General features: G+C 47.2%; 3 protein-coding genes across 7 annotated transcripts in view; 1 reads left to right on the top strand and 2 right to left on the bottom strand.

Annotated features, from left to right (window-relative positions):
• The window catches only part of septin8a (septin 8a), a 251,550-nt gene that overhangs the window by 34,059 nt on the left and 199,659 nt on the right, over positions 1-17,832 (bottom strand). The window contains exon 2 of one of the 3 annotated variants that reach the window (XM_069718409.1): positions 2,600-2,645. In XM_069718409.1, coding sequence (XP_069574510.1) covers positions 2,600-2,629 — 30 coding nt within the window. In that variant the 5' untranslated portion in view covers positions 2,630-2,645. Of the gene's footprint in view, positions 1-2,144; positions 2,293-2,599; positions 2,756-17,832 lie in introns of those variants that run through there. The other 2 variants (XM_069718426.1, XM_069718417.1) reach the window with 2 other exon arrangements.
• On the top strand, positions 4,718-6,587 carry LOC138632679 (ankyrin repeat domain-containing protein SOWAHA). Its single transcript, XM_069718437.1, has one exon. The coding sequence runs from the start codon at positions 4,829-4,831 to the stop codon at positions 6,236-6,238; it is 1,410 nt and encodes a 469-aa protein (XP_069574538.1). The 5' UTR covers positions 4,718-4,828; the 3' UTR covers positions 6,239-6,587.
• Positions 9,683-17,832, bottom strand: part of shroom1 (shroom family member 1) — a 32,965-nt gene continuing 24,815 nt past the window's right edge. For all 3 annotated transcript variants that reach the window (XM_069718202.1, XM_069718185.1, XM_069718193.1), the window contains 7 exons: positions 17,584-17,770; positions 17,221-17,273; positions 16,278-16,940; positions 15,493-16,086; positions 14,746-14,854; positions 13,795-14,067; positions 9,683-11,968 (listed from right to left, as the gene is read on the bottom strand). In XM_069718202.1, coding sequence (XP_069574303.1) covers positions 11,714-11,968; positions 13,795-14,067; positions 14,746-14,854; positions 15,493-16,086; positions 16,278-16,940; positions 17,221-17,273; positions 17,584-17,770 — 2,134 coding nt within the window. In that variant the 3' untranslated portion in view covers positions 9,683-11,713. The remainder of the gene's footprint in view (positions 11,969-13,794; positions 14,068-14,745; positions 14,855-15,492; positions 16,087-16,277; positions 16,941-17,220; positions 17,274-17,583; positions 17,771-17,832) is intronic.

Genomic DNA, 17,832 nt, shown 5'->3' on the forward strand with positions numbered 1-17,832 from the left:
ATCCAAACTTCCGCGTGGTCACGATTGAAATTGGAAAAAAAAACCAAACAAAACTGTTGACTACATGCAGCTTTTTTTTTAAATTATTCTATATATACTGATAAAAGACAACACGGTCCTGCATGTGAAGCACATAAAACATTCAAATTGAGTTGCAAGACGGCTTAAAACGAGGCGCTGAGTGCACGTGACCGCCTTCATCCTGTTTCACCAACAGTATCCGGAAGAGCTTTTTTTGTTGTTGTTTTGTTTTGTTTCACCTCAGCGGGTCAAAATTTGGAGAAACTCTTTCACCTCTACAGACGGGAATATTGACTCGTCACCGCAGCTCGGCCGTCACCATTCATCCGTGTCACTGGGTTTGACGCGCTGGCCTCGAGGCGCTTCTGGCCCGTACGTTCTATATATCTATATATATATATATATGTATAATATACAATCTACAATCTGGCTCCGACAACATGAGGAAGACATGTTCCCGCTTGCCGGTGTTTGAGACGAACAAAATGTCCCCCCCCCCCCCCCGCATCCGGAGAATAAACCGGCGGCTGCAGCAGCGCGTCAAGTCAAACAGGCAAAGCGACTCGGCCCCGCAGCTCCTCGTTCTTCCTCTCTCGGCTTTGAGCGCTTTGTGAAGCCAGTTTCAGCGAAGCCGTTGGCCCGTTGGCCGCAATTGACCGCTCCGCTTCAGATCCGGCCCGCGAGCGTAAATAACCCGAAGAAGCTCCGGCCCGCATCGAACGGGATCGATGCGGGCCCGGCCGTCCGACCGGACGCGCGCCTCCGTCAGCGGCTGCGCGTCGTCGTCGATGACGACGGCGTTCCCTTCAGACTAAACGGCCGGGCCGGCGCGTCATAGTTTGCTCGACGCGGTCTCTCGGTTCGCAAAGTCGGGACGGGAAGCCGAGGCAAGTCGGGCGGCCGCGTGGCCGCTGACCTCGGGGGCCCGTTCCACTGCATTCTCAGCATTTTTCCCGTTGACCAACCCTACGGACGTTGCATTCCAAACCGCCGCATTTTAGAAATGGCGAGTCCACATTATCTTCTGCAACCTGCACCTCTCGTTGGAGACCTTCTCAATTTAAGAAACGCCCAGTGCGCAACATCCACTGCCGACCCTTTTTTTGTTGTTGTTGTTTTTTTTGGACCCTTTCCTTTCTCCGCAGACGGAAGTAGTTGCACCGATAAGTAGTAGGAGTGGCCCGGAGCGTGTTCCTAATCTCTTCATCCCCGCAAATCAGTGCTGCTTACTGTCCGATTCGAAGATCTCTCCGAGCATTTGACCAAAAGCTAATCGCCTTCTTCAAATCCCCTCCCGCGCGTTCGCCGCGTCGCCGTGCCGTCGTTTTCCTCACCCGCTGCTCCGCCCTGTCTGCTGCTGCGGCAGCGCGCCTAAACATCAGAGGAATCCGAATCTGTAGCGTTAGCGGCGTTCGTAAACACAAACCACACACTTCGCTGACGACAACGCGCTTCGAGGCGGCATAAATACTTAAATCGGTGCTCGTCTTGCCCCCCGGACCCGGCTGGTTTCAGTAAGTCTTTTCCAGTTTATCGTCAGCAACCTTGGAGAGGGTCTCGAGCGCGCTGTCTCTGTCCGGCGGCGGGGGGACATAACCGTCACGCACAGTAATGCACACGCGGGCATTTTTTTGGCTGTCCAGACAGCTTCAGAGAGCCTTTAGTTCTTCTGGCCGCCAACCTGGTCAATGTACACGTCAAACGACAGCGCTGGCGATGGAAAAATCGAAAAGATTTTGCAGCTGCTTCACCAGAGACTTTATTGAGGAATCCATTGGCCCAATTTACCACACCAACCTTCAACGCTGATCGGACGTCCACAAAAAAACAACAACAACAACAACAAAAAACTAGTGGCGAATTCTCCCTTTTAATTTCGCATCCACAAACAGGGTCACAGTGAAGTTAGTGCTCTTTCAGTAAGTCATCAAAAAAAAAAATATTACAGGTTAACGCAACCGTGTTGCGCAATAGTCAATTTGTGTGGAAATGACGTCCTACTTTAAATAAAGCTGGCATTTGTTATCAGCGAGGAAGATTCGTTTGAAGACCCCCCCCCCCAAAAAAAAATAAATAAATAAATAAATAAATCCCGTCAGGTGTTGTGTCGGTGATACCGCGACCTTTTCCTTCGTGTGTTGTTATTTACAGCCACTACGACCACCGTCAATGGTGCCGTGCGCTGCGCCCATCACGTCCAGCGACACGCGCGCACGGGAAGAAACCCAAATTTACGGAGACGTTACGAGCCACGACATTAAACAATAAAATAATAAAAAATACATCATTAATTAGTCCTAACTGAGACCAAAAAAAAAAAAAAACACCAGTCACCATCACAGAAATCACTTCCACCATCTCCACTGAGCCCAGGCTTCAAAAGCGGGGGAGGCTCAGCTTGCATATATACACACACACACGCGCGCGCGTACGCACGCACGCACACGCGCAGCAGCAGCAGCAGCTAAAACACACACTTTTTTTTTTTCTTTTACTAATCACCGCCAAGTATGTCCGCGGCTGCACTTTGCGCGATGTTTCCAAGACAAGAACAAGGAGCGTCGTGGCAGTAGCTTACCGAAAACACGTCAACGTCCGTGGCAGCCATGGTGCGGAATGTATTTTGGCGTGCGTGTGTGCGTTTGGTGCGCCGAGCAGAGGCGAAAGGGAGCAGCCGCCCTCGTCTCTCCGTACTGGCCTGCTAAAACTAACTGAGCCCGAGCTGACACCGACGGCAAGAGAGAAGGGAGGCGACCGGCGAAGCGACAAGAGGACTCCCCCCCCCCCCCCCAGCTACTTCGAAAATCCGTGTCATTTCCTCGTTCCGGCTTTTGCTGGGAGGCTTTACGAAAGTGCAAACCAGCTCCATTTGTTTCGCTAAAATGTATAAGTGCTACTTAAGCAAACCGATTTTTATTATTATTTTTATTTATTTATTTTTTTTATTTAAACACGGCGGCAATCGCAATTTACACCCGTCTCGTTAAAGTCTCGATCTGCGCGTGCGTACTCAGGGGGCTGTCAAAAAAATTTAACAAATACGATTTTTTTATTTTTATTTATTTATTTATTTATTTATTTATTTTTAATTAGCTTCTCGTTTCCTTCATTTTCAAGAGCGACCGCCAAACACAAACGTCGATATACCGGAACACGGAGCATTTTAAAAGTCGCCTTAAAAGGCCTTCCAAGACTGCGTAACAACGAACTTGTCTGTGGGGGGATAGCTATCTTGAGTTCAGCTGACATCTTTGTTCGGGACGTTCCAATATGGCTACCTCATAAACTCCCATTCAGACCAGGAATGTCGTGAGAGTTGCGCACATTTGCAAGCCGGGACAGGAGCGAGCGGCACCGCACAGCGACGGAGCTGATTAAAAACCCGAATCATCAATTCAACGGAGCCAAAATAAGTGCATTGAGATATTAAATGATTGATTAGTGTAGCCCAGGCAATCAGAGAGCGAGTCATCATGTGGTATTACTATTGCCAAAATCCAGGTCATCTGATTTGTGCAGTTTGGCTTTCACACTTCACATTAAACCTATAAAAGCCGTTTTTATATATATATATATATATATATATATTGCTTTTGATAGGGCCCATACAAGACTGGATTTTAAATAATCCTCCAGGACGTTTTTAGACACGTTTTAATATAAATACTGATATACATATAGGCTATATGAAACTGGCAATATTTAGCCCATAAGGGCGACAAATAGCCTAAATGGCTTGTTATTATGATCTTATGGGTAGGTACTATTACTTTTGCAAAACACTTCACCTGAGCTTATAAGGCTAAACATGCTTTGTAGCTATTACAATATATCTTTTAGTTTAAAGTTTTAACTAGACTAGGGAAACGCCTCACATTTACCCACTGCTTAAGAATTGATTTTAAAAGTTTATTTTCCTAGTTTATAAGGAAATTAAGCTTCACGCGACCCCGCCCCTCCCCGTATCGCAGATCTTTATTTCATGTTATGCTCCAGTCAGATCACAGAGGTCCTCCTCTTGCTTTTCTTTTATATGATCCCAGTGTGTCTCAAAAGTTTCAGTGAAGGTGCCTTATTCTCTTTTTTTTTTTATGCCCCGATTACTGTGGCTCTCACTGCCTCTTGAAATTATAATGGAAAAGTCTGGGAAACACCTTTAATCTGTCTTTTAATTTGAAGTCATGTTTATTGCCTGTGTTTTTAAGTTGTATTCATTATTATTATTTTTTTTTGTATCCCTGCCGTCTAGTGTTCACTAGCCTATATTTCGTCGAATTTTATTTATTGATTTGTAATACGTTATTGTTTTATTGATGCAATTTTAGTCTTGTATTTAGCCTATTTATTTTATTGCTTTTATTTGTGTGTGTTGTTTTAATGTAAAGCATTTTGGGCTGCATGTTTGTATGAAAGGTGCTATATATATATATATTTTAAAAAGAAATCTGTTCAGGAAGAGTTTTGAGAGGTTTTTTGTGTGTTTTTTTTTTTTTTTTTTTAGAGCAATAAAGAAAAAAAAACACATCAATCATAAGTGATTTCGCCAACTCCTTCAACTGAAAAGTATTTTTGAACTCTTGTCACTTTGTTTGTAGGACAACCATCTGCATATATTATTCAAATTGCGTCCACGTCCGCACTTTCCCCGGAAAGAGACTCCTTCAGGTAGGGAGGAGGGACGTGAGCGTCCAGGTGAGGGATACCGCAGCGTCACCAGAACAAAGGGGAAGAGAGACGGAAAGCTCGGCCGGTCGGGTTCTTAGAAGTTTTTAATTTAATTTTTATTATTTTGCAGTCAGCGGTTTTAATGATGGATTTGACTCAGCAATCCGTCCTGTCGTATCTGATAGAGAACGGGGGCAAAGTGAAGAAATCCGACTTGGTGGGCGAGTTCAAAGGCTCAGTGGACTGCGTCGATCCCGCGCAGAAAGAACGGAACCGGGAGCTTTTCAGGACTTTTGTCAACAACCTCGCCTTCGTCAAAGAGATCGACGGCGTCCGGTACGTTGTCCTGAAGAAAACGTACCGCCATTTGCTAGAAGGTGTCCAAACCGAGGAGGGGCGCGTGGAAAAGAGGGGAAATAAAGAGATCCCGCTGACCGGTGAGCGGCAGCGCCCACCTGCGCGCAGTGAAGAGACTGAAAACTCCGAGGATTCAGGTGGAGGGGGGTCAGCTGTGCCTGTTGAAGAAGAGGGACGGGAATGCTCTCCATTCCAGCGGGCGCTGCTGGGGAGCGACTACGGAGATATTAAAGTTAAAAGGATGCTGAACTTTGAGATTCTCAAGCAGGACACGAATGGGGACAACCGCTCCGGAAGGGGTGCGGCGTTCTCGACCGAGGCGCCCCCCGTCCAGAGCAAGCCCTTCGCCCTGCCTCTGAGAACGCCGCCGGGCGCCGCCGCGGTCAAGAGCCGCAAGCCGAAGGCGGATCCGGACGAACCCCCCGAAAGTCCCAAACTGGACTCCTTCAGGAGCAAAAGAAGGCAGCCTTCGGCGGAGACGGGCGGCGGCGGCGGCGTCAGCTCCCCCCAGCCGAGGAGGTCGGTGAAGACCACCAAAGCGTCAGAGGAGCCCGGAGAGACAAACATTCCCGCCGCAGTCCCCCTGGAGCAGGCAGAGCACGAATGGCTGGTAAAGTGTGCCGCGGGCCACTGGAGCCAGGTTTACGGCCTGCTGCTCGGAGACAACCAGCTGGCCGAGAAGAGGGACTTCATGTCGGGGTTCACTGCTCTGCACTGGGCAGCCAAGTGCGGCAACAGCGAAATGCTTGTGAAGATCGTCGACCGGTCCAGGGAGGGTGGGGTCGACGTCGACGTAAATGCGAAGACGCACGGCGGGTACACTCCCCTGCACATCGCCGCCCTGCACGACCAGGAGTACATCATGGCCATGCTGGTCAGGGAGTTCGGGGCCAACGTAAGCATCAGGGACAACTGCGGGAAGAAGGCGTACCACTATCTGCACAAAGCCGTCTCTCAGACTTTGAGAGAGATTCTGGGGGAACCCAAAGTCCAGCGGGCCCAGGACAAGGCCCCGCCCGAGAAAGAGGAGCCGGACGCGTTCCCGGATCTCTCCAGGGGCCTGCATTCGATAAGCCGCCTCTTCCAGCCAAACGTGACGGGCCACAAGAAGAAGCACAAGCAGAGGCCGGGATTGTTCTCTCTGAGCGACGAGGCCGGCGAGGAGCGCGGGGACAGATCGGACGCTTTCATGTGAAGGCCGGACTCTTCGCCGACTTATGCTTCATGTGGGAAAAACACTCCGGGCGACGTTCAAATGATTCTTCCTTTATGTTTTATTTATCATTTCTGACATTTATATTAAGGATATCCTGCCCCCACCCAAAAACGGACTCGTTAACCGTTACAATCAGGTAGTTTTGTGAAGGGCGCGACTCGGCTCATTTTTGGCAACATCTGGAAAAAAACAAAAAACCAGACGTTTCCCTCAAACAGGACTTGAAAAGTCGTTACGTCACCGACTCTGACTCAGCAGACTTGGGAAGTTTAAGAGACGCCGCCCGCATCTCGGACGACACCCGGCCGCGAGTCGTGGCGACTCACTCTCGACGGCATCGCCGCCTCAGCTCGTCTCCTCGCCGTCGTCTCTTCGGCGCCCGGCCGGGGCGTCGCGGCTCGACAGACGCAACGTGTTTATTTTACAGCGAGTTTTCATCGTGTTGTTGATCGTCTCTGCTGCTGTCAATTCCATTTTTGAATCACTTTTCTTTTTTTTTTTTTTTCCCCCTCAGCATTCTGGCTCAGGCAACAAAAGCATATGTAACTTACATTTAACCCAGTAAAAAAAAAAAAAGAGTTGTAAACATTACGTTTATTTCATTTCTAATCGAGGTTCCCCTTCCCTGTAAATCCCCTTTTTCCTTACGCCGCTTCTTTTCACGATGTTTGCGTGAACCCGTGATAGATAACAAAAAAAAACCAAAAAAATCCTTATTTTCAAAAGGCCGTTTCTTACGCCGCTTCGGATTTACCGACAGTCACTACCGACAAGGACGTTCGTTTCAGATGAACGCATTATGTTACTGATTTACAGCGATCAAGACTTGACTTGTTCTCGTCCATGTTTTCATTTTCTGAGTAACAGATGATGAAGAAGGGGAGGCGGGGGGCGGGGGGGGGGGCGATGATAGCAGAACAAGCACAGACCTCTTGCGGGTGAATCAAACGCGAAACGGCAACAGAAATATTTAATGAATAGAATAATAAATAATAAATAAAAATCGGCGAAACGTCCGTCGTCGTTTCAGGGACGGACCTCTCCCTCGCTTCACCGCGGGAACGGGTTAATTATTAAACGCCGCGAAGCATCGAGGAGAAACAAACGACCGCCGGGACGCCCCCGGAGGAGACGAACGGGAGATTTCACCTGACGCGCCACCCGACCCTCGCCGGGGGAAAAAAAAAAGGTCAAAGTCGCGTCGTTCGTCGAGGCGCGTTCAGGCGCTCCATTAATCATTAAAAGTCGACGTACGTGCCAAAAACCCTCTCTGGAAACGTGGCTCGGATCCATCGGCGGCTTGTCGAGACGGCTGTGATTCAGCCAGATAAGCAGCTGACTGGGAATGTGCGCGTGTGCGCGTCACGTCCGATCTACCCAATCGTCATTCGTCGTGTCCCGTTTTCGTCGCCGTGGTTTCAGATGTGTAAATTCAATTATATGTTACCGAGGTCATAGTTAAACATGGTGTTTATCTTTCTTTCCCCCCCCCGGGGTTTTCTCTGCCACTTGCCAACAGGAAACCCACCATTTAGTTTTAGTTGTTTGTTTGTTTGTTTGTTTTCTCAGTTTGTTCCGCGCCTTTTAAATCGGCATTTCTTGTTGTTGACAAACCGGACAGCATTCCTCGGCGGTTAGGAACAAAAAGGGAGCGGAGATGCGTGAACGGAAAGTTACACGTGTAGACAAGTCATATCTGCCTTGTTTTTTTGTTTTTTTTTAATTAATTCTTTTATTTAAATTCCTATAAAACTTAAAACATTTTGGTTTGTGTATGCATGAAATAAACAAGTTGGTATTCGTCTCAGATCTTCAGAGGTGTTTGCGGGTGTATTTTTTTCACCTTTGGACAAATTCATTCCAGCCGCTTCATGTATTTGCGTCGTACTACGGCGCATTTAAAAAAAAAAATAAATAAAAAAACGAGCCAAAAATAGAATCTTTTGCCGGCTGAGTTAACCAGACTGTCGGCTGAGTCACCGGAAAGCTCCGAGTGAACTCCGTGAAACACTCCCGTCCCGCCGCGACTCGTCCTCCGGCGCCGGAGATAGTCCGGGAGGACACGGGTTCGAGCCCCCGCACGCGAGGTTCGTGGCTTACGGAGGGCGAGGCCTCCCCATGCGAATCGCTGGGCCTCGGGCGTGCGTGCGGTAACACCGACACCAGACCAAAAAGGTCAACGACGACACAAACATGTAGTTGGTGGTATATCGAGACATTCGTTGGACTTCGTCAAAGGGCGTCGCCGTGACAAAGTTGGATGTCTCGCCGTGACACAGGAAGTTGACGTTTGAGGTCAAGGGACGCTTGAAACCCGGCGCGGCGAGACGATACATCCGATGCGCGTTTTGCGAGCGGGGCGTGGCCAAACGCCTCGCCGGCGCCCCCTGCTGGAGACAGGGAAACGAGACAAAAAATAGCAACTTTAAGCGGGGGGGGGGTACGCGGCGGCTTCGGGGAGGCGAGGGCCCCGTACATCACTGCTTGCAGTTTGAATTCTTTTTCCATTTTTTTTTTTTTTTAAACCGTCTCAAGAGTATTAGTATAACACATCTATACCAAGTATAGATTTAATCCCGGGTTGTAAAGAGTTTTCCCTTCAGATGATGAAACTTCGATACAGACAATTTAAATGAAAATGCAGAGCGAGGTTGATGATCGCAGCGGCGTATGCTGGAGCTGTGGAGCGGTGAATTATTGAACTCTCAAGAGACGGCGTTATGGATTTGCCCGCAGAGGGCAGAGACGAGCTCCGGTCGGACGGAGCAAACCAGGTACCTGCAAAAGAAAACAAACATGGCAGCCGCAGGACCTGGCACGTTTCAATGAAACGAGGCAAAGTATCCAATCGGCTTCCCCCTGCTTAAATATCACAATAGTAGCTCCAAACATAAACCATTTAGCCTCATGCAGTTCTACATGCGGGTACAGCGTATCACGCCTTATACTTGACGCGACGCCTGTGCGCCAATTTCTTCTTCCAGCGGAGTCTAAATATTTCTTTTTGAATTAAAACAAGTTCACTGCGCGGAAGAAACAAAACAACAACAAAACAAAGGAGAAATGCGGTACAGCAGAAGGAGAGGGCGAGCTTAATTTATTCACAATATTACAAACATCATGGAATATAAAACTCCAAACAGGCACAAAACAACAACTCTCGACACAACACAGGTGTGAAATATAGCGGAAAGGGTGGATTTAGAAACGTCTCGTGTCATTCGCTGCCAGCTGGGACTCACAGAAATCTCTTTCCTTCTTGGCTTTAACACAAAATCTGCTCGCGTCGACGTCACGCGTCTCAAACCCCCCCCCCCCCTCCCCTTTGCCGTGACGTCAGCAGAACAGCGCTCGGATTGAAAGAAGAGAAAAACGACTTGAGGAAGCTGTCAAATGTTTGTTTGTCTGTCTGCACGCACGGGAGCGTTTTCCTCCCTTTCTCCCAGAGTCTCGTCTTTCTTCCAAACTGTCGGGGTCTTTTGCGAGAACTTTTAAATTTTTTTTAATCAAGTTGTCTTTTTCTTTGAGCGCGCGACCGGCTCCTGACGATACCTCTTGGTGGTCACGGTTCCATAAATATCATACACACAACGGACAACCCATCCTCTGGATTGTTGTTTTTGTTGTTGTTGTTGTTGTTTTTTTCCAGTACGGCCGACAGGTATCATTTCCTGAGGGGACGATAACATTTTGATCATTTCATGATTTCAGAAGAGTTTTGTTGAGAGCTAACACGGCAAACACACCGAGAGGAGTTCTGTCATTCTGTTTCAACAACTAACCTCGACGCGCGCACACACACACACACACACACACGCACACACACACACACACACACACACGCAGCGCAACAGCTCACATTATTCTTAAGCAGTTCTCCGAAGTCTCGGGTTGAAGATTCAGCAGAAAGAAATTAATACCGCTATGAAAACCAAATGACAAATATTAAATGTAGAAATACAGAGGCTGTTAAAAATGTTGAGATCCTATAAAAAAACAACAAAACAAAAAAAAACGGGGTTGATTCAAGAGTGTGTTCACAAGATGAGCTTCTCAACTTAAGACCACTGTGTTAATTTAAATAAACCTAAATGTTACATGTGTCTAAAGGGGGGGGGGGGGTCGTGAGAGGGGGTGTTCACTGTGGAGGTAGAGAACAAAGAAGTAGTTTTAGACACCTGAAGTGAAGATTGTGGACTTTCCTCTTATTCAAAAAAAAAGAAAAAGTATTTCAAGTATCACGTGTCACTTCTGTAACAAAGGGACATTTGGGAGCGGGGGACGGGGACGGGGATACTCAGTGATATAATTGTTGCTTACTTATAATCTGCTTTCGAGAGATTTAGCACCTCTGTATGAGGAACTGTTCCAGCATGAAATCATCAAGGCTTAACGGAAAAGTATGAAATTAGCTGGAAACGTATTTGTGCACAAGGTCGTCGGGTCACGTACCTTTTTTACATTTTTCAACGTTCCTATTTCGAATGAATGACAAAACAACCAAAAAAAAGAACATCAGAAATATTGTTTCAATGGATGGAGTAAGGCTTTTTACTTGAAAGTATTATGAATCCGATTTGAAGAAATGTGCATTCATGTATCTTTACAAAGTGCATTGTTTTCCATTCACCTTTTTTTTTTTCTTTTTTTTTTTTGGTTTTTAGTGCCTTAATTTGAAAAACATGAACAAAATAAGAACATCAAAAAAAAAAAAAAAAAAAAAAAGATTAAATCCACTACGTCTATTGTACATTTTACTGACATGATACAGTACACCACCCTCTCTCAGGCTACTCTCTTTCGCTGAAGCCTTCTCACTGCCCAAATACAATCTTAAAGCTTATAGTAGGTTTCCACATGTGCAGATGCGGGGCTGCAGGACTACCGTTCTTGATGAAAAGGGGAAGGACAGTTTCTGTATCGCTAACGGGGGGCGGGGGGCGGGGACGCAAAATTTCAGCGCAGCAGCTCTAATGGAAAATGTTCCACGGCGACAACAATATCAAGGCACACAGAAAAAAAAAACGCTTTCAATCCAGCTTAAAGTGGACGAGAACATGTATAATATTGGGGGCAAGTCTTCACGCACACCGCCGATCGTGCAGACTGCGTCGAAGCGTGCTGGGCGGTAAGAGTCGGGGAGCGTTCTCGGCGCTCTTACGGGGCTGACGGCAGGGCGAGGAGCTCCAGTCTGAACGGTCGTCATTGCTCACCTCGTGCACCGCCTCTATTTGTGAGTGTACAGCGGAACGGCATGACGGGTCCTCGCGCAGCTCTGCCAAACTCTTTTTTTTTTTTTATTAAAAGGACAAAAGAAAGTCATGACAGCGTAGCGAGACCTCAATCAGGCAAACTGAGCCAGAGAAGTACGGCACCAAAACAAAAATACCCGCTGTCTTTTTTTTTTTTTTTTTTTTGAACAAACCATCCGAAGAAAGAAAAGTGTTCCTCCTCTCACAGACTCAAGCTGTTGGAAAGGGCCTCCAGCTGCTCCTCTCCCTGCCTCAGCTTCTCCTCCAGGTCCTTCTGCCGGATGAGCAGCGAGGCCTTGGTCTGCACGAAGCGCCGGTAGTCCTGCAGCTGCTCGGCGGACAGCTGGCGCGACAGGAAGGTGGAGACCAGGTTCTCTCTACGGTCCAGGTTGTCCTTCAGATCTTTGGCGTCCTCCCTCTGTTTGCATAGCAGACGGTGGCGGCTGTCCAGAGATTGCTGCGTGGAAACACGAGAGAAAAAAAGGCACACACAAAAAAAAACACAAAAAAATCTTCATTATACCCGATACAGTTAAAAGGTTTGATATGTTGGGTCTGTTGTTGAAATCGTCGCCGTATTTTGGTGTTAAAACTCACGCCTTGCAGCGCATTGGACCCATAAAAGTCGTTATCCTCCAAAAAGCTTCATTTTGTGTCATATTTTTGGATCTCATTAAAAAGGTAATATGCTCCATGTAATGGGAGAGCTGTGAAAGTGGTCGGCTCATGTTTCAAGCTGCCACAGGACAGTCGGTGCAGTGTTTCCTTGTGTCAACAGAGGGCAGGGTAGATACAAATGTCATCGATACCGGGGCTGGAGTTTCGGTGAGTCAGTGTAAATACCAGTGTTGCTGATAACGGCAAGAAAACAAAAGGAGCTTCAAACAAGCCCTCAGCAGGCAGCGCGCTCAGCCACACTTCTACAGATGGACAAACTCACAAAGAGCCCTTTCAGCGATAAATCTATAAACGTAATGCGCCCATGCATACATAAACTGATGCTGAAAATACAGGGTGGCTCAATGAAACGGGATATTCAGAGAGGGCTATAAAGCGCGGCTCACGTCTGTGACGCTACCGATGATCTAAATGGTTTAATGACAGAAACTATATTTGAAATAAAGACACACGTGAGTAAACTAACTCGGAGGTGTGACATGATGAAACTCGACTTGATTATTCCTCAGTGAATTAAACCATGCGGAAGCAAGCCCTTGAAGTGCAACACTATCAAACTACAACATATCAAAAATAATCTTCAAATGTCTGATAAATTACTCCGCTCAAACACAGATTGGCAATTAAACACAGATAAACCCAGCAGCATTCTTTAAATTCCACGCAGTGAGAAACCTGGACTCCTTTAAAGTCGCCCTTCGACTTTTCACCAGTGGCATGTTTGCTGTTCTAAAGTAAACAGAGCAGGAGTATAGCCGAGGGCATGGGAGCAGCCGCGCACACCGCTTCGTGCTCATCCTTTCGCCAGAAGCTCCGAATGAGCTGCAGTGAATCACGAGATCCGCGAGGTGACATGACGGCGCATTCCCCGAGGAGCGCTCGCTGACCGTAAAGCTTTTTACTTTGCACGCGTTCGTGTGTACGTGTAAACAGTGTCGGAGGGGGAAAGGCTGCAGCATGATTGGGATCATAACACTGAGCACACATTAGGAGGGCATTAGGAGATTCTTGCCAAATCTGAGTTGACCTTTAACCGTCGATATCAGTCCGACGTCAGTGTCCAGAGCTTCGCTGTGAGAGACGACGAAGAAACTCGGGACAGCGCCGATATATTTTTCCAATTAATTTCTCCTTTTTTTTCTTTTTTTTTCTCTTTTACAGTTTCACAGCTTTAAGTTTTGGCTGTGTTGCTTTCAATTATTTGAGAGCAACGGCTTGAATAATTACAATATTTTTGTGCGCTGGCTGCAAAAAAAAACCCAACTAAAGACAGTCTGAACTGATACTGACAGAAAGAGTATGCGAGTTTGGGTAGTTTTTGCAGAAACTTTGGAGAGTTTTAAAACAGCCCCTGCTGGAAAAGTGCATTTTTAAAATCAGATAATGATGTAACTTTGACAAAAAAAAATTTAAAAAAAGAAGTAAATTCTTCACAGCAATTCATTCATCAGCCAGGATACATTTAAAATCTTTGCAAGCTACACAGATACAGGAGTTAGTGAGAAGCAAAGATTGTCTGGATGATAAAAAATAAATAAATTTTTAAAAAAAAGCCCCCTTGACAGGAAAATGCTCCTACTGTAGAGCCGAATTTGCGAAGCCCACCTTCTCCTCTGCATCCGTGTGCTGGTCCACGGTGCTCAGGGCGTTCTGCACCCTGGCCAGCCGAGCGGAGAGGCACAGCAGCAGGCTGACCACCCGCTCCAGGTCTCCTATGAACAGGTTGTACCTCTCCAGCTCCACGGGCAGACAGCGCTCGCGAACCAGCGCCAGCAGTGCCTCCCCGCTGGCCGCGTTCTCCTGGACCTCCGTCTGGAGGGCGCCACGCGTCTCTTCCAGCGAACGCAGACGCCCCTCGATGTAGGACACTAACAGACGCTGGTAATTAAAAGCAGAGACGAGAAACGGGTGAGGCCTTTTTGGACAATGAAGTTACAGAGTGCAGATGGACACGGCGAAATCAGGCATTTTGCATTGCGGGTGGACCGATTCAAAAGTTTGACGCGTGATGTCATAGAATAATGGATAAAGGTAGACTGCAAGAGTAGTGAGAGGGCAGCCAGATAGAAAGGGGAGGTTACTTGCCGAGCCAAACATTACATAAGTGGGAGACGCCGATAAGAGGCCGACAGTACATCATGTGATAAGAGACACGACTATCTCCGCTTGAAACCAGTCCACTTTAGGCCAAATAGCATCCAGATGGTATCAATATGAAATCACCAGAGTTTGTTTTAAAAAGACAAACAGGCCGAGACCACGGTTCAATAGTGCGTTCTGTTTGTTCCGCTGCTCTTTTGGCTTCCTCCTTTATTTTTTTTTACTGCACGTGCAACAAAACAGAGGTGATTTTGGACAAGTAGCAATAATTCTGGCATGGAGCAGTTTTGTACTTTTGTTGTAACATATTATTATCGATTGTCAGACATGACTTCCAATTCTCTCTCATGAGGAATTAGCAAAGGCTTGCCGAGTTAAAAATGATTCAAATATACTCGGGCTACGTGAAAGTTTGAATGCAACTCCCCCATTATTTTTGCATAAATAGATAATTACCTTCTTCTCCGTGACGTCAGCTTTGCTCTGCAGGTCTGTACTCTGAGGTTTCTGGCTGCCAGAAGTGGAAGGACAGGGAGATGATTCAGATCCTGCAACCGTTTCAGCGCTGCAAAAGGAAAAAAGTGTTCACGTCAAGGTACCTTTGTTGAGCCACGTGATTATTTCTCGAGTCCCAATAAAAACGTGTTCTCAAACAGCTCTCGTTTCAGCTGGGTCATGTGCTGTACAGTATCATCACATGGAGCAGACTCTGAACAAGCCCCAGTGTTATTTACAGACAAAACTCTGAAATTCAAGTGCTCATTCTCTGTTTATCTGAGGTGTGCTAACGTCAGCGGAAATCTGAGTGCATGTACGGCAGTAAGCAAATAGCCAGGTGTGTCTGTGCATACGATGCCACTAAAAGTAACACGGCACTAGTGGAGCTCAGTTCTCAGGCCATTAGAAACCAGCGTCAGGTTTCATGGAAACACATTCAACTAGGAATCCTACTTCACTTCACTTGGCCTCGTCTGCACTGGAAAGTAGGTCTGGTCATCTGGCATGTTTAAACCAAATTTCAGATGTTTTACACGTATTTTCACCGATTTATTCTTCTCGGGAGGACGCCGTCTCTTCCGACTGAGGCAATAAAATGCAATAGTATGCCACTACGATTTCTAGTTATCATTAGTCAAGACTATTGAGACTAACGAGAGCTGGGTTTGACGTTGAAGCATTTGATCCTTTAACATTAACATTTACCTTTCTTCGGCTCCTTTCTGCTCCTGTTTCTTCTTGTAATGCTCCTCCATCAGCAGCGTGTCCTCTGACAGCAGCTGCTCCATCAGCATTAGCGCCGTCTTACGATTGGCCACCGGGTAGAGCACTCTGGCCAATGACTGGTCAGCTTTTACCATTGCTTTGACGAGCTCCTCCCACCGAGGTCTCTCTCCAGGCTTCTCCAGGCTCTCGGTCTCTCCCTCTGGCGTTCCCCTCTCCTCCACCTCCTGGTTTTCTTTCACCTCCTCGTCTTCCATTTCTGGATCGTTCTCCTCTTCCGCCCGCTGACTGACGTCTGCGTCGGAGACGGAGGTGCAGGGAGACACAGAGGTTTCACTTGTCTGCTTTGGAGGGACTGAGCTGGTGGGCTCGTCAAAAACGTCGTCTGTCAGCGGTGAAGTCTGGACTTCCTCTTTGATCTCGTCTTCCGGCGGGAGAATCCACAGCGAAGGATCTGTGGTGACGCCGCAGCTCAGAGACACTTCCTGGTTTGAATCAGGTGGTTGGGCTTCGTTGTTGGGCTCATCCACGGACTGCTCCCTCTCTGATCCAGTCACAGAGGGACAAGTCTTGATTCTGGGGAAAACCAAACAAATTATACTTAAGAATCACACCTGGATGATCGTGGTAAGAGAATGACAAAATACCTGCAAGGGTTTATAGGGTGATACATTCAAATGATGAAGAAAGTGGTGTGTTAAGTTCAATTAGTCTAATTGTTTCACAGCAGAAAACAACTGCTGCATTGATATGGAGTCTGCTCTTACCTGGAGCTGGGCCTGGTTTCACTAGGATGCTTTGTTTGGGTGGGGGTGGACAAGGTGGATTTGAGCTCCCTCTCGCTGATCTCGAGACCTCTGGGGGAGGAGGGCGAGTTAGACGAGGTCTCACTCGGCGGTCTACTGGACCGGAACTCATCTGCGGCGGGGCCGTGAGATCCGGGAGATGCAGACTGAACTCTGGCCCGGGAGGAAGAGGAGGAAGAGGTCGGGGAGGCGGGTCTACTCGAGCTCCTCGTTCCTACTGTTGCGTCCTCGCCTGGTTCAGAGTTCTGCTTCGACAGGGATTTTTTCTGGGTTTGGTTTTGGGCCTGTCCCTGAGGGTTCTTCTGACCAACAATCTCCAGTTCTTTTCCCGTTTGCTCAGACACAAAAGGTTTCTTCCTCCCCCCTCTTTCCTGCCCCTGGGCTTCTCTCACATCAGCAAAGTATGAAACGCTCCTCTTGTCTCTTCCTGGTTCTCCATGACCGGCCGAATGTCTCCACAGTTGATCCAGCTGCTCAGAACTTTTACTCATGGCTGACAGTTTTGTTAACTTTGATGCCCCGAGCTCTTCCATAGACTTCCCCCTCTGTGCAACCACACGGACGCGCTGCTGGGCCTCAGCAGAGGGCTTCGCCGAGACTTCCTCAACGTCATTCTTCTGGGAACTGAAATTAAAAAGTCACAACTCAAAAACAACACAGTTTTGAGAAATAGGCCAGCTCTTGAAAAATGCTTCACTCTATTATTCTTCCTTCACAGCCCACGTGTAAATCTTTTGAAAGGAATGTTGGTTTGCTGGAGCAGGTGGGTGTTGACTTCCCAGCGCCACAAAGAATCAAGTCGAGATTTATAGTCTGTGCCACAGCGCACACACCACTGACCTAATACTCTCCTGACCTAAAACCAATGAAAATGTCCCAATTTGTCTGCAGCACTGGTACATACCTCCAGGTTTCCATAGCATCAACTGGCAATGGATCCTCCTCAAAGTCATGTGCCTGCAGACCAGAAAGAATAATGAAAAAAAGGCAACATACTAATTACATTCGAATCTGTACAGTTTTCTTCCAGCAAAGTACGTCAAATGAATGTGAAATAAAAACATCTTAGTAGTGTTGAATGTATTTTTTTTTTCTAACTTGGGAATTTGACAACAAACAACAATGCAAGTTTGACTGGAAAGTTAGTTTACTATACTCGTGAAGTGACATTCGCCAGACAGTGACTTTAACAGATGAAATAAAGCCTAACTGTGGGATAGGAGCAAAGCTTTTCTACCAGTATTGCTCATAATTTGAATTAATTTACCTGAAATGCGTGTGGTGTGGATATGGATCGGTTCCTGAAGAAACTGAGAGGTTCTGGTTGGTCCAAGAGACTCTCCACTGAAGCAGACTTCCCCTGAGATGGACCCTGGCTCTCCCTCCATCTGGATTGATTCGCCTGGCCTGCATATTGGCCGGAACAAGACTGTGCTGAGAAGAACTGGGCGTACCTGTTTTGTAAAAAAATTAAAACGGAACAGAAATTAAAATGCGTGATTTAATCAACGCTCAA

This window comes from Brachyistius frenatus, unplaced genomic scaffold, assembly GCF_029030835.1.
Source record: "Brachyistius frenatus isolate BFR_SWC_R1_liver_20210118 unplaced genomic scaffold, ASM2903083v1 Contig_5, whole genome shotgun sequence".
Taxonomy (NCBI): domain Eukaryota; kingdom Metazoa; phylum Chordata; class Actinopteri; family Embiotocidae; genus Brachyistius; species Brachyistius frenatus.